The sequence below is a fragment of the Cajanus cajan genome, chromosome 2 (genome assembly GCF_000230855.2).
Source record: "Cajanus cajan strain Asha chromosome 2, NIPB_CcT2T_4, whole genome shotgun sequence".
In the NCBI taxonomy this organism is placed as follows: domain Eukaryota; kingdom Viridiplantae; phylum Streptophyta; class Magnoliopsida; order Fabales; family Fabaceae; genus Cajanus; species Cajanus cajan.
In genome coordinates, this window is record NC_138518.1 from 54,240,354 (window position 1) to 54,256,365 (window position 16,012).

General features: G+C 26.9%; 1 protein-coding gene across 1 annotated transcript; it reads left to right on the forward strand.

The window, feature by feature from the left end:
- Positions 1-10,674: 10,674 nt before the first annotated feature.
- On the forward strand, positions 10,675-15,761 carry LOC109811245 (putative receptor-like protein kinase At2g42960). The gene is made up of 8 exons (XM_020374923.3): positions 10,675-11,325; positions 11,809-12,543; positions 12,687-12,791; positions 12,984-13,106; positions 13,780-13,950; positions 14,035-14,164; positions 14,282-14,491; positions 15,174-15,761. The coding sequence occupies exons 2-8, from the start codon at positions 11,879-11,881 to the stop codon at positions 15,300-15,302; spliced, it is 1,533 nt and encodes a 510-aa protein (XP_020230512.1). The 5' UTR covers positions 10,675-11,325; positions 11,809-11,878; the 3' UTR covers positions 15,303-15,761.
- Positions 15,762-16,012: the final 251 nt, after the last annotated feature.

Consider the following 16,012-nt stretch of genomic DNA (forward strand, 5'->3'; position numbering starts at 1 on the left):
TGCAAAATTAGTCAGTTATTACTAATCAATCTTATATATTAAATACAAACTTTTATTTTGTAATTTTAGAAAGTTTTTTTAACGAGAGGATTTGTAGAAATATTTTAATTTTTTTATATAATTTTATTTTTTATTTACTATAATTATTTATAAATTAAATATTAATATTTTTAAAAAGTTCTCAATAAATAAAAATATTTTTTATAATATAAATTATTTATCATAAATCTAAAGTATTATTATATATTTAAAAATATTTATTTATATTAATTTTAAATATAATTTATATATTTAAATATAGTATATATATATATAATTTATTATAAATTTTAATCAACTCTTATATATTAAACGCGAATTATAAATTTTTAATTAAATTTATTTAGTAATTAAATTTTAATATTTTAAGATAAATTTTCAATAATTTTTACAATACAAATCATTTATTATAAATCTAAAATATAATTTATATGTTTAAAAATATTTATGTATGCTTACTTTAAATATAATTTATATATTCAAATATAATAAATTTATATATAATTTATTATAAATTTTAATTATATTATACATAATAAACATACTTGTGCAATAAGCAGACCTAAATACTAGTAAAATAAATGTCCAAAAAAATGCATACAAATAAAGTGACACCTTTAATAGTTTAAAATTACTCTCCTTTCTATGTGCAATTCACAAAGTATAGTGATTATTTAGTGTCAATATATATAATATTATAAGATATTATAAAATCTAATAATTTTGATATTGGTAATGAGATAAAAAAGAATGCATATAGATAAAGTGATATATTTAATAGTTCATAATTACTCTTCCTTCTATGTGCAATCCAATATAGTGTTTTGACCATTTATTATCTATTTACTATAATATATTATAAAATCTAATGATTTTGATATTGGTAACGGGAACATAAAAATGCATATAGATATTGTGACACCCATAATAGTGTATGATTACTCTTCCTTTTATGTGCGATCTAATAAAGTGTAGTGACTATTTACTGTCTATTTTTTTTGTGTGTACTATGGTATTAACAGAAGTATCTATAGACTTTACCAAAAATTAGTTTCCCTTGGGACCTTGATTTCATTAAAGTTATCCCTTCTAACATCATTTTTTTTATCAAACACAAGACTCAAACTCGAGACTTTAAGGTTTGACTCTAGAATCAACTACAACACCAATTTCACTATAAAATATTATAAAATCTAATAAATAGTTGCTATTTACCAATATCGATATAATTGAAAAATATAATACTTTATAGTATTATGTAAATAAATTGTAAATAATCACTGCACTTTGTTAGTTTGCACGTAGAAAAGAGAGAAATCTTAGGCTATTAAGAGTGTCACTTTAACTTTATGCATTTTCCATTGCAAGTAGTGGTTAATCTCCGTCGGACATCATGAGTGCACACAATGTGGATATTCCTTCTCAACATAGTTTATTTCATACCCAATATCAAGATTCAAATCTTTGACAACTTGATAAGCGACACTTCACACGATGACACTTCAATAACTTCTCGTTGGTCAGAACCCTTTCTCGGTTAGAATCCCTCGTGGGTAGCCCTTTATGAGATGTTCATCCACTTTTAAGATCAGCGACTAGCCCCATAAACCAACACAAGAATTTTTAACATGTTTTGTCCCCACTCGCACACTTTCTAAGAAACCTCCCAAAAGGTCATTTATCCCTAAATTTATTCAAGTCAAACACGTTTAATTGTGAAGTTCTTGTGAGATAAGTTACCGAAAAATAGATACATTTAGTTGGTATAGGTAGTACAAATTAACTCATTTTAAGACATCCTCAACTACATAATCTCATACTTATACAATTTTTGGACCCCTCTCATTTTAGTGTTTTAGGTTGTTACAAGCCCACCAACTTCCCTCAAATTTGACATCTCAATGACTTCACTCCACGACACTTTACATGACTCTTCTCACAACTTCTCGTTGGTCAGAATCCTTCACCGACTAACCCTACAAACCAACACAAAACTTTTCAATGTGCTTTGTCTTCACTCATGCACTTTCTGAGAAACTTTCAGAAGGTCACCCATCCTTAAATTATTCAAAGTTCAAGTACGCTTAACTGTGAAGTTCTTACGAAATAATACCGAAAAGTAGATACATCTTGTTGGTATAAGTAATACAAATTAATTCATTTAAGTAATTCTCAGTTGTACAGTCTCATACTCATACAATTTTTAGATCCTTCTCATTTCGGTGTGTCCAAACTGTTACATTATAAACACAAACAAAACATTCAACCTGATTTAATAAGAAAATTCAAGTTAAAATATTAATTATTTTTTAAAAATAATTTGACCAACTAAATTTTGATTCAAACTGAATTAATCCAAAATTTAATTACTTAAAATTCTAAGTCCAAGCTACTTTTTTTAACAAGTTAATCAAGTTGACTCATTAAACTTTATCCGCTTTATATTCAAATTGACTTGTTAGACTTTATCCACTTTACATTCAAAATTAACTCAATGACAATCACCAAATTTCACCATTTTTCTTTTATTATAAGGGAAAATAGTTACACCTAATCTTGTGACGATAATATTGATTTAGAATTTTTATTTTTATTTGGACATTGTGAAACGATAACAAGGAAAAAGACTATCAAATTAAAGGGACAACACGAAAATCTCCTTAAAATTTATAACTAATTAGTCGATTTAAAAAAAATTGTATCAACCTAATTAGTATTTATTTTATAAGTCAAATGCAATTAGTTAGACTTCCAATCACTTACATAAAAAATTAATTTCTATATACCAAGATTTGTTAAATACAAAAAAATTAATTTATATTATTAATATAAACATTAATCTGAAAGAGTTTCTAATTAATTTTAAGAAAGAGAATGAAAGTTGTAATGGTTTTGTCTGGGTCATACTTTAAGGAAAAGTAATGCTTCAAATCAAAGTCTGTGTTTCTTCCTCTATTGGTGGCTTTTTGTGGCCTCTAAAGTCTAAAGCCATGATTATACTCAGAAAAGGTGCAATTGTTTAATCAAACCTTGCAATTATTTCTGAGGAATGAAAAGATTAGGTTCAGTCAAAACATATTGACAAAACTGCCCCTCTGAATCGTTGCTATTTAAAATTCTGATTTCACAGTCAAACATTCTGGCATTGTACTATCCATAATAATAAAATAAAATATAGCAGTCTAATCTAATCCCTCCCTTTATAATATAATATAATATAATATAGTATAAATATAAATATGAAATAAATTTCATTTAATTTTTTTTAATAATCTTTTTAGACTGTAATGTAATATTATTTTAATAATAATAGTGTATGCAAAATTAGTTTTAGATAAATTAAATATATATATATATATATATATATATATATTTGTGATTATAGTTTTATAATTAACAAGTAATTATATTTTAAAAATAATGTATCTTAAATAAAATTAATTGATAAAGAATTAAATGACTTTTAAGTTATATAATATTTTATAAATTTGATTTAATTAAAAAAATGCTTAAATTAATAGTTGGATTAATTAATAAAATTCAGTATTGTAAGAAAGTTATTAAGGGAAATAGTTTTTTTTAAAAAGTGAATAAGCTACATAAAACTTAATCATTAGTCGAGTTGTATTACTTTTCTTTATAATATTGTTTTTATAATATTACTTTATTTTTTATGATATTAAATTTTTTACTCTATATCTCCTTTTTTTTATTGCTCCTTCTTATGCATTTTTTATAATTATGTTTTCATTAAGCATAAAAATGTATAAAAATATTTTATATTTTGATTCATTTTATTTAATTTTGATGTACTACGAATAATTTTTATAATGTGTTTGAATGAAAAATATGAATGAAATAATTATTTTTTTTTGAAAAATTTTAAATCTCTTGAAATAAAATGTTTTGTTTAGATAGATAATTTATAAAAAATTTAAAATTCAAACATTCATAAAATCTCTTGAAATATTAGAATTTTAAATTCTTTCAAAAAATAAGAATTAAAAATTCTTCTTTCTTATCTCACCTATATAAAAAATATTAATTTTTATTATTGAATATTTAAAATATTTTTAAATTATTAAATATCATCTAATATTAATTTTTAAAATTGTTAGATATTTAAAAATTAATTAATATTTATTTTATAAAATTTAATCTTAAATATTTCTCTATATATATAATTTTATCATAATGAAAGTTAAATTACAATTTCCAAGTTAAGTATTTAAAATTAAAAAATTCTGAATTAGCTTATTTAAAAAAAACATTTGAAGAATGCTTGAATGAGAAGTTAAATGGAAAAGAAAAAATATGATAGATTGAAATATATAATGATAGAAATAGAGGAGAACTAAATTAAAAAATATATTGTTTGGATGAATAAAAATAAGAAGGAAGTCAAAAAGTTTCACTTCGATAGAAATAAATATATGAATTATATAGAAAACATATTTATAATAAATAAAAATATTTTTTTAATATAATATATTTTCTTAAAATAAAACTATTTATTTTAAAATATATTATAACTTTTTTTTATAAAATTTACTGGGATTATTTAATAAGAATATTTAAAAAATTATCAACTTTGTTAGATCAATTGATGTTACGTTTAGTTTCAAATTATAAAGTCTTAAGTTTGAGTTTTTTTTTTGTTTATAATGGTAATTAATTTTTTATATTTTTATTATTTGAAAATATAAAAAATTATTAAAAAAATATGTACATTAAATCACAGTAGTATCTTTATAAATTAAATAAAAAAGAGAAAAGAAGATCATTTTGAAAAACAAATATTTCTTGTAGATCTTGCGAAAATAACTTCATTTCTTTCTATTTATTGTCTGGTAACACTCGTACTTTTTTCTAAATAATGAAAATTATATAACAGTGAGGAATTAATTAAATGGTAGTTTATAAAGTAAAATTAATAAAAAAAAAGGCACAAGAGAAAAAACAAAATAATAGTTTATGAAATAATTATATATATATATATATATATATATGATTTAAGAATACATATTTAAATTATTATTATTAATAGGTTAAAATATTTCGTATTTTTATATTTATTTAAAAATATTTAAAAATTATAAATATTTATTAAATTAATTAATATTATGTCTAATCTTTGAATTTCAAGACTTTATGTTTGGATTTTGAGTTTGTAAGAATAACTAATTTTTAGTATTATTTTTTATTATTTATAAATTAAAAAAAATTAAAGTACACGAAAACAGAGAATGAAAATTACTTTCATATTTTTATATATAGATATAAATTATGTTATCATGGATTTCTCAGCGATTTTGCAGCTTTTAGCCAAATATCTCCCTCAAAACAGAATGAATTTTTCAAAATTCTATTGTCCTAGTCTTATTAATTAACGTAACAATTTTCGCTGTATTGGAGTTTTTGTTTTAATGTTGGATTTTGGATAATATTTAGATACACATTTCCAAGATAACGCCCATACCTTAATTAACATTAATTAACTAATTAATAAAGTACATAAATGAACTCAATTATAAATAATGCTCATGATATTTTAAGGTATCTATATATATATATATCTAAAACTTAAATGACCGAAACCATATCTCAATGAAAAGCATATTCCGAGTTTGATTTTAATTTTAGTAGTAAAAATCTTTTGGTGGGCAACAAATTGTATTTCAATTAATATATTACCATATTACTAAATTCCAATGATGGAAACTAAAAGCCACACGCAATTATCAATAAAATAATAATAATATAAAAAAAAACATTAGCCCAATGAAATCAGTGGGTACCAACTTAATTATACAGTTATCCTTAATTTAGTTCTTTATTATAAAAAGTCCAATTTGTTTTTTTTTTCCTTTCTAATTGAGAGTAACAACAATAAACTTTTGTACATGTTATGCATCATTTTTATTTTATTTTATCATTATTAAAGACCCCACATCAACAAATTAACTTTATTAGTCTAAAAAAGACAACAATAATATCCACATTATTTTAAAAAAATGAAGAAATGAAATTCAACCTTTTAATAAGAAGGGAACAAATCAAATAAAGCAACATATGAAATGACTAATTTAGCCATGGTTCAAATTCAGTTTATAGAAGCTTAATGTGTTGTTTATTTTTAATATAAAGTTCCATGTGCAAGTGAATGAGGAAGGTAGGTAATGGCTGGCAAGGTTGCAGTGGCATGACATTGAGTAGAAGGAAACAATCTAAAACTGTGCCACTACTGGAATTTGAGATCTGCAAGCAACCAAAAGAAAAGGTCAGAACATAAATGTTAATGGCATTGCCAGCTACAATTCAAGAAATGTCAAAAATTTTCTGTGACCCCTTGGGACTCATGGGGTGTCCAAAACCCAGATTCCACTGTCAATTGCATCACCATTATTATTAGTGTGCAGGGACAGACACAGTTGTTTAAGCTATGATTTCAATATTGGAATGATTATTAAATTAGTTTAGATTAAGATTTAGTGATTTAATTATGATTAAATTGTAATTAAATTGATATTAATAAAATAATAATAATATTATTATTATTATTATCAATAAAAATAGTATTAAATAATATGTTATTTTAATTTTATAATATTAAAAATTAAATTAAAATATTACTTATAAGTCTTTAATATTTAATATATATGCAAAACTTTAAACTAAATATAATAGATATTTAAGTTTAAATTTTAATAAAATATAGTAATATTCATTAATGATAACAAGATTATATTTAGAATAAAAATTATCAAATTGATGTAATATAAAATTTTAAAAATAAAGATATTAAAAAGATAAATTAATATAAATGATTAAATTGTATTTATAAGATAAATATTAAAAATAAGTTACTCTAATTTATTAAAAATATTTTAAATTAAAATTTTAAAAAATATTTTTTTAATTGGACTAGTTTCTAATTGGTTTGACCTTTTTTCTTTACCAATTTTATTAGTTTGCACTACAAGAAAATTATCATATATTGTGACATACACCTTATAATGACACAATAAATATAATATATATTAATATATTGTTAAAAATGTGGATATAGACTATAGTGATATACAAAATATATTGTTCAATCTCATTCAAAATTAACATTAAAATTGCGTGTAACTATATGTCAAATAAATATGTACATACATATATTGTATCTATAATGACATTTTTTACATGTGACTATATTTAATATTTATTATAATATTGATAGGTTCTATCAATTTTTCACCATTTAAAAATGATTTTCTATGCTAACTGAACATATTAAGAATTAATTCTTTGTAGAATTGGTCTAATCGATCCGTTTTTAAAACTATGCTTATTGGAGAAATTTTTTTTTATTCATTTGCTTTTTCATTTTGTTCCATTTTAAATTTATTATATTGATTATTATATTTTTTTTGTTATATTTATCACTTTCTACATTTCTCTTTTTTCTATATTTATTTCCTATTTTAATCCATGGAAAATTATAATTACATAATTTAGACTACCTCAGTCCCAACTAATCTCTGCATGCTTAGAGTAATTTTAATGGCAGTTGCTTGTTTCATGAAGTAATTCAAGTCCCAGTTTCTTGCCGTTGGAGCACTCTGATGTGACAACATGAGTTGCTTGAAAAAGAGAGAGAATTACTTCCTCAAACAACTTTTCCTTACTAAATTTTAAACAAATCTTATCGAACATATTTGAAAACGTTTCAGAAAATGATGATGATGAAAATTAATTTCGTATAATGTTTATGTATTTACTATTACTTTATTTTATTTTTAATATATTTTTTCTCGTAATTTATTTTCTTTCATTGTAGTGCAATTATCCTTTTTAATAAAATTTTAAATTTGGTTCATAAATGATTAGAAAAAAAATTTAAATTTAAATTTAAATTTTTTAAAGTTTCTTACTATTGGAGTAAATTTGTGTTTGAGTTGTTTAATGTTGACATGACACTGACACACTAGAAATCATTTTATTTTTATTTTTCAATGCATAAAGCAACTTAAATGACTTATTTCCATTGAAGATGCCCTTATATATAAAAAAATTAATCCTAGCATGAAATGAGATGTAATTAAATATCAGTAATTTTTTAAAATAAAAAGATTCAATTACATGTCACTAAAGATAAATTAGGGCAATGAACTTAGTAATAATTAAAGACTAATTAATAACTTTTTTTTAATTCATCCTATTTTGAGGTGGACATTTAGATAATTAAAAAAGGTTGGTAGAGTAATGTATGACAAATTTTGCATTCTATAGGTTTTATGTTCAAATCTCTAATCCTTTTTATGGTATTATTTTAAAATTTGAGACCAACGATGATGTTTTTTTTTATTGAAATTTATAAGATTCAACATAATGAAAGGTGTGTTAATAAATTAGGGTGCATTTAGTAAATTATTTTATGAGTTTACTAAGCACTTATAATTTAGTTGAAAATTTATAACTTATAAATTAGAAATTAAAAAAACTGAAAGTTTATAAAAACATCTCCAACCGAACATCTTATCTCGGTTCCTTAGGCTTTGTTTGGATTTGAGGATGGAAAAGGAGGAGTGGAAAAGGAGGGATTTGAAGGGAAAGTGAGTGGAAAGTGAGGTTGTTTGGATTAAGGGAAAGTGTAGAGAAAGTTTGTGAAAGTTTGTGAGTGAATTGATTGATGTGATAGATAAAAATAAATTTTTTAATTGATAATTTTGTAAGATTACTATTTTGCCCTTGGATTAAAAAAAAGTTTATAATTATTATAATTAAAAGATAAATATAAAAATTTTAACTAAAAAATAAATATAAAATCTTAATTTAAAAATAATTTAATTTAAATATTTACTTTAAATTTAATAATAGATATAAATTAAAAATTTAATAGATGAATATGTAATTTACACTTTTACTTTTGGATTAAAAATGAGTATAATATTATTTATTGTAAATAATAATAATTAAAATAAAATTATATTAACAAGTTTAATTTATTAAAAAATAATAAATAATGATATTAATATTAATAAATATTAGAAAAATAATAAGAATCATAATAAATAATAATAATACTAATTATAATAAATAATAATAATATTAATAATAATGATAATAATAATATTTACAATAATAAATAATAATAATAAAATATATTATGATAATTATATTTTCTAACATTATTTTATTAATATTTATGAAAGTGTTATTATTTTAATTTTATAAACATGTATTATTTTTTTTTTATATTTCTACTTTTTGATGTGAATATTTAAATAATAAAATATATAATCTTTCCAATATATAATATATTAACCTATAGCTATATAGCTTCATATACTAGCTAGATATATATTTTACACAGATTGCATGTTGACATGGTTATATTCATGCAGAAGCTTATAACAATGGTACCAAAGGAATATATGAAATCCACCAAGTTTTTAACTCGAAGGAGTATTCCAACCAGCGGAAGCCCCAAGTGTTCACAAGATTGCATAATCGATTATGTATGTACATAATCGATTATGCAGCGCATAATCGATTATGCTCGTACATAATCGATTATGCGCTGCATAATCGATTATGCTCATACATAATCGATTATGCACTGGCATAATCGATTATGCCTCAGTATAATCGATTATGCCAGTCCATAATCGATTATGTATGGTGCATAATCGATTATGGTAGTATATTTTTCTTCAATTTTTCATCTCTTTTCAGGTTTTGGGCAGGGTATTTCTGGGTTTTCACAAATCTTACGTGGCTTTCTTCTCTTTTCTTCGTTTTTGTGTGAGGATGGCAACGACGCTTCTTCCCCCTTTTCTTCGCCTTTCCATCGTTGCAAATTACCGGAAACAAATACCCATTTTCTTCGCCTTTCCTTCTACGTAAATAGTAAATCAATAGATCCAAACAGGGGCTTAGAGTTAAGTTTCGATGTTTAACTTGTTTTAGTGTTGGGGCAAGTGAGTTGGTATTGCTTATTTTTTCAGAGTAGCTTATATAAACATTGGTTAACAATTTCTTAAAGAAAGAGAGAGTTGATGCACGAGAGAGTGAGAAAATGCACTATGAGTAGGCTTAAGTAATTTCAACAAGAATGCCTTCAAACAATTGATAGCATCGTATTAATTTATAAAAATATTCTCGTACTAAATAAATTTATTTTAATAACTTATAAATTAATTAAAAAATTATAAACTCTTTAAATTTGTTTATAGACCAAATAATAACTATTAGAATAAATTTTGATTTTATCATAAAACTTAAATTTAAGTCTAAATCAATTTCTAAAACTAGTTAAAGAAAATTATTAATTAATGCGAGATTTTTTTTATACCAATATTAACGGGAGATCTCTAATAAAGTAAAGTAAATATAAAATCATCTATAAATCCATTTTAAATCCTGAACTTTTCCCATGTTGCATTGTTACAGCTTGCCTCCTAGACATTTTATTACCGTAAAAAGAAAAAAGAAAAAAGAAAATGCTTTTAAGGTTTGCAATATAAGCATTATTTATTTATTTATCTATTTTTTATTTTCCTTTCACACAAATAGGACAGTTTGGTAAGTATACCTCAGAACAAGCTAGATTTGGTTCGGAGTTCGACCCTGTTGGATTGAGGTTGACTCTCTCTCTCATCAACACACTCTTTCTTTCTCTCTCTCTCTCATCAACACACGCTTCTTTCTCTCTCTTCACTTTACTTTTTGCTAGCTTATTGAATACACTTTTTGCTTCCAGCTATAAATGCTTCACCTGTTTATTACATTTTTGCTTTGCCTTTACTGTTTCTCTCTCTTCTCTCTTTCAATTGGTTTCCGCTATTACAAACCAGGCTTCCTTTCCAGCTAGTTAGGTCCCGTTCTCATCCTTAAGCACAGTACCCACCAACCGTTTTCCCCACCATTGCTTTCCCCTTTTCAAAAATCTACTATTTTTACTCTCTTTACATTTTTTTCCTCATAATAATAGGATTTTTGTCTGGCATTACCATAAAATTTTCATTTTTTTTAATATTTATTTATTGGTATCTTAGTCCTGCCTTGAGTTTATTTGTGACCCACTTGAGGTCACAATCCCTTATTGTTAACTACATATCAAAAACTGCATCTTTTTGCAACATCTGGGCTTTGTAGGGCTTTGTTTTGGTGTTGCTGCACCTAATAGCTATCTATGCTCATTGGGTTTCTGGGGGTTCAGAGAGAAGGCCCTTTGTTGATTCTGTGGGTGCTGGAGATAGAGGATCAAGGAGGATGATTTAGATCAACATAAAGGTGAGTGCTTTGTGCTTAAAGAGTCACTTTTTGGTTTTATTTTTGGAGAATTGGCATTTGGGTTTGCTTGGATCATAAGTGATGCTTTACAAGTTTACTTTTTAGTGTTGGATTTTTGCGTGTGATTAGAATTGATTGGGATGGCGAAGGGATCCTTACTTTGAATTGTGAATTTAATGTGGCTTTTCAGATTGGAGTGACATGAACGCAAATGGGTTGCTGATTTGTTAAATTTTTAAGTGTTGTATTACTTTTTGGTTTAGAGTATCTGAGTTCCCACAATTTGATTTAGTTTGCTGCCAGATTGTGTATGATTTTAATAAAAGCTGCAATTAATGATTAGATGGGTTGCTGGTTTTGTTTTGTTTTTGTTTATGGGGATACACTGCATGAACTGTGAAACGTGGCTGTAAATTAGAATGTTCAGATGTGTGTGTCGAAAGTTTGTGTAAAGGGAGCACTTAACTATGTTCTTGCACTCAGGTGGGAATGTCTTGATTCTACTCTCTGAAGAATTTGGAGGACATATTTGATCGTCTTGTAGCATCCAACTATGTCAGGAAACAGTTCTTTGCATGTGGAATTATCGAAGAAGACTTCATTTTTGGGATTGAGATTATGGGTTTTGATTGGGATAGGTGTTGGTGCTTTTATAGTTCTGATTCTTTGTGTATTATCTATATGGTTTATGTTTCGGAGAAAGTCTAAGAGATCTCTGGACAAGTACCCTTTATCCCAAATACCACATGTCTCAAAAGATATCAAAGTTGACAAGGTTGGGGTGCAGATGTCTCATGATCAAGCAGAAAGTGTAGCTATTCCTGTTCATGACAAAGCAAATGAGAACAATTCGGATAAGTTGTTAGTTCATTTGCGCATGAGCAAGTCCAGCGATGCTGATAATGTCAGTCAGTGCAGCTCAGTTTATCATCACGAGCGAGGATTTAGTTCAATGTCGGGGGAAGAAGGAAGCTCCGGGACTTTTAAGAAGCACTCTACATTGTCCTATGGAGGAATGGTAACCGCCTCTCCTCTAGTTGGCTTGCCAGAAATATCTCATCTTGGGTGGGGCCACTGGTTTACACTTAGAGATCTGGAACTCGCAACTAATCGCTTCTCTCCTGATAATGTGATTGGTGAGGGTGGATATGGGGTTGTTTACAGGGGAAGATTAGTCAATGGATCTGAGGTGGCAGTGAAGAAAATTCTTAACAACTTGTAAGAACACTTGATGGTAGCATGGGTGCCATCTTTTTTTTTTTTTATCCTGTGGTTCTCATCTTATTGCCGCTAATTCTTAATTGAACAACAACCACTGAACTTGTTCCATAATTGCATAATGTGTTGAATTCATATTACAGGGGACAAGCAGAGAAAGAATTCAGGGTGGAAGTAGAGGCTATTGGCCATGTTAGACATAAAAATCTAGTGCGCTTACTTGGTTATTGTGTAGAAGGAGTTCACAGGTAAACTTGGTGTACTTAATGTATCAAACAATCACAAATGCTCACTTACCCTTCTACACTTGATCACATTACAAGCTTTATTTTGTGATAGTCTTACTTTTTTTTTGTAAAAAATTTGATCCGAAACCCTTTTATTTGATATATAGTTTTTTTTTTCTTTCATAATAAATGTGGTTGCCATCTGATTTGCAGGTTGCTGGTGTATGAATATGTCAACAATGGTAACTTAGAACAATGGCTACATGGGGCTATGAGCCAACAGGGGACATTTACCTGGGACGCTCGGATGAAGGTTATAACTGGCACAGCCAAAGCGTAAGTTTTACTTGAATAATTCAGACAGAGGACATTAATTATTTCTGTTGACTTGTGTGAAATTGGTTTGTATGAATTGTGATTGCCCTGAATCCCTTGCAAACTTTCATATAAAAACATATCTTCATGAATTTTTACATGTTCACTAAATATTTTATGAATAGTTTTTTGAATTTAATTGGAATACGCTGACACTATTAGTATTTTATACTATCATCCAATTATAGGATGTTTTATAATTGAAAATTGTTGACTTTTGTAATAATTATTTTAAAAGTCATATGTAGAGTGATTTCTATTTGGTTGACTGTAAATTTTTTTAAACTTACAGTTTCAAAATTCAACTGAGTTTTTTATGCATATCAAAGTATGTCATCAATTTCATTTGATTGTATGTTGATATTGCTATGTTATAGCCTTATAGGCTACTTGTTCACAAGTTTTGCATTTTATATGGTCCATTAGGATTCGGGACAACACAACTATCTGCTTGATTGGATCATTGGTTGAATCCCTAAACTTAGTGCACATGGGACCTATTCCCAATATTTTAATGTTTTCTATGGTTTTATGTTTGTGCTTGCTTCATTGGATACCTAATTTACTGTTATGGCAGTTTCAACATTAAATTTTATCACACTGATTAACTCCCTATTTACTATCATGGTGGCAGGCTAGCTTACTTGCATGAAGCAATAGAACCAAAAGTTGTTCACCGGGATATAAAGTCTAGCAACATATTGATTGATAACGAGTTCAATGCAAAAGTTTCTGACTTTGGTTTAGCCAAACTTTTGGATTCAGGCGAAAGTCACATTACTACTAGAGTAATGGGAACATTTGGGTATGCAGGATGTTTCAGTCTCTACTTATAGATTTTATTTAAAGGATTGCATGAATGGAAACTTACTCCTGTTCCCAATTTCAGTTATGTGGCACCAGAATATGCTAATACGGGTTTGTTAAATGAGAGGAGCGACATTTACAGCTTTGGTGTTCTCCTGCTAGAGGCAGTTACCGGAAGGGATCCTGTGGACTATTCACGTCCTTCTAATGAGGTTTGAAATACTTAATCAGTGCTTCCAGTTTACTGCTTCTAACTTCTTTGTTTTCCATGAGAAGTGATAACTGCTTTTTGTATATGACTGATAAAATTTTGATCATCGTCATGACAGGTGAATCTTGTTGAATGGCTCAAGATGATGGTGGGGACAAGGAGGGCCGAAGAAGTTGTGGACTTGAGGCTTGAAGTGAAACCATCAATGCGTGCATTAAAGCGTGCTCTTCTGGTTGCACTTAGGTGTGTTGATCCTGAATCAGAAAAAAGGCCAAAAATGAGTCAGGTTGTAAGGATGCTTGAAGCCGACGAATATCCATTCCGAGAGGTTCCATTCATTATCTTATCCTCTCATATATGTATATATATATATATCTTTTACTGTATTGGAATCTGAACCTTTTATAACAATTTGGAACTTTTGGATGTTGTGTTTTCTATTTGCTAGCTAACATAACATGTCATCAACTAGAATGATTGGAAAAACATTTTCTTTTTAGTTTCTTAGTTTATCGAACCTACGTATTTAGTTTCTTGTAATTTTGTTCACCTTTCAGCATAAGTCAGAATCAGGGAAAGATTGATTTCTTGTTGTGTAGTGTCATTGGGAATATATACTTTCTCCATAGCCTTTTTGTGCATAATATTCTAGTGGGTGATATGATAAGCTGTTAATGTTATTGTCTGTCTGCACTATTGAGTGTTGAGGATGACTTTGCATGTTCGCTTCATGCTCAAACACAATGCCAATTGTAGTATAACTGTTGTGGAAATGCCATTTTTAATATCTGTTTTGTGTTCAGCTTCTGTTTGTGTGGAATTGTTATTGAACTTGAATATCTAACATTGAATAACCTGTTCCCGAATTTATTCTCAGAATTCATCCTTTTAAGTGTGATGACCTTTTCATGATTAATTATCACTTACCAAATGTTGAATGTCATGGATCCATGATCCTCTCTAGTTAATTTAAGCTAAACATCTAGTTGATAACTTTATGTCACTTTCAGGATCGAAGAAATAGAAAGAGCCGCACTGCCAGCATGGAAATTGAATCTCTGAAGGATATTTCTGGTCCATCTGATGCTGAAAAGGTGAAGGGTTCTGAAGGATATGCACCAGAAACAACTAAAGGGTAGGATTGACAACCACACTTGACTTAACCAGCATGTACAATTGGCTTTGTTTCAATTGCAATAACCAATCAAAAACCGTATATGTTCAAGTTTGTTTTGAGAATTTTTTTGCCGCATCCGAGAAGGGAATCAAATCTGAGAAGAGAATCAAGTTGGAGATAGCTCATTTGGACAATTAAGCATTTTCTTATTGAACATGGTTATTGGAGGATATGATACACTGAATTTGCAATGAGGATGAAGTGAGGGTGAGTGCACTAGTTAATGTTGTACATATGTCTGCTGAGCCAATCTCTTCCTTACATGACTGCTAATTTGCAGCCATTTTTGTCTGCTTGGGAGTGGAGATGATGAAAAAACTGATATTTGGCTTCATTGTACTTGCCATTTTTTTAAGTTAATCATTATGTATAAACTCCAAAAAGTAGTATGTGAAGTGATCATATTCCTTGTTTTTTGGCAGTAGTTCTGACTTGATTGTGTACTGTTATTTGCTCCACAACTTGATTCCATATATCTACTGTTTGTGTCCTATTTCAAATTGTTGTACACGTAGGGGAAGATAAGCTCTTTGGTTCAATGTTGATTATCGATTAAGCATGAAATGGATAAAATAAACAATTTTTTCTTTTCTGATAGTATTAACAATTTCAATCTGCCTACACCAACCGACAACAGCAGAGAGATGATGAAATTTTTGTTTGGTTATGACT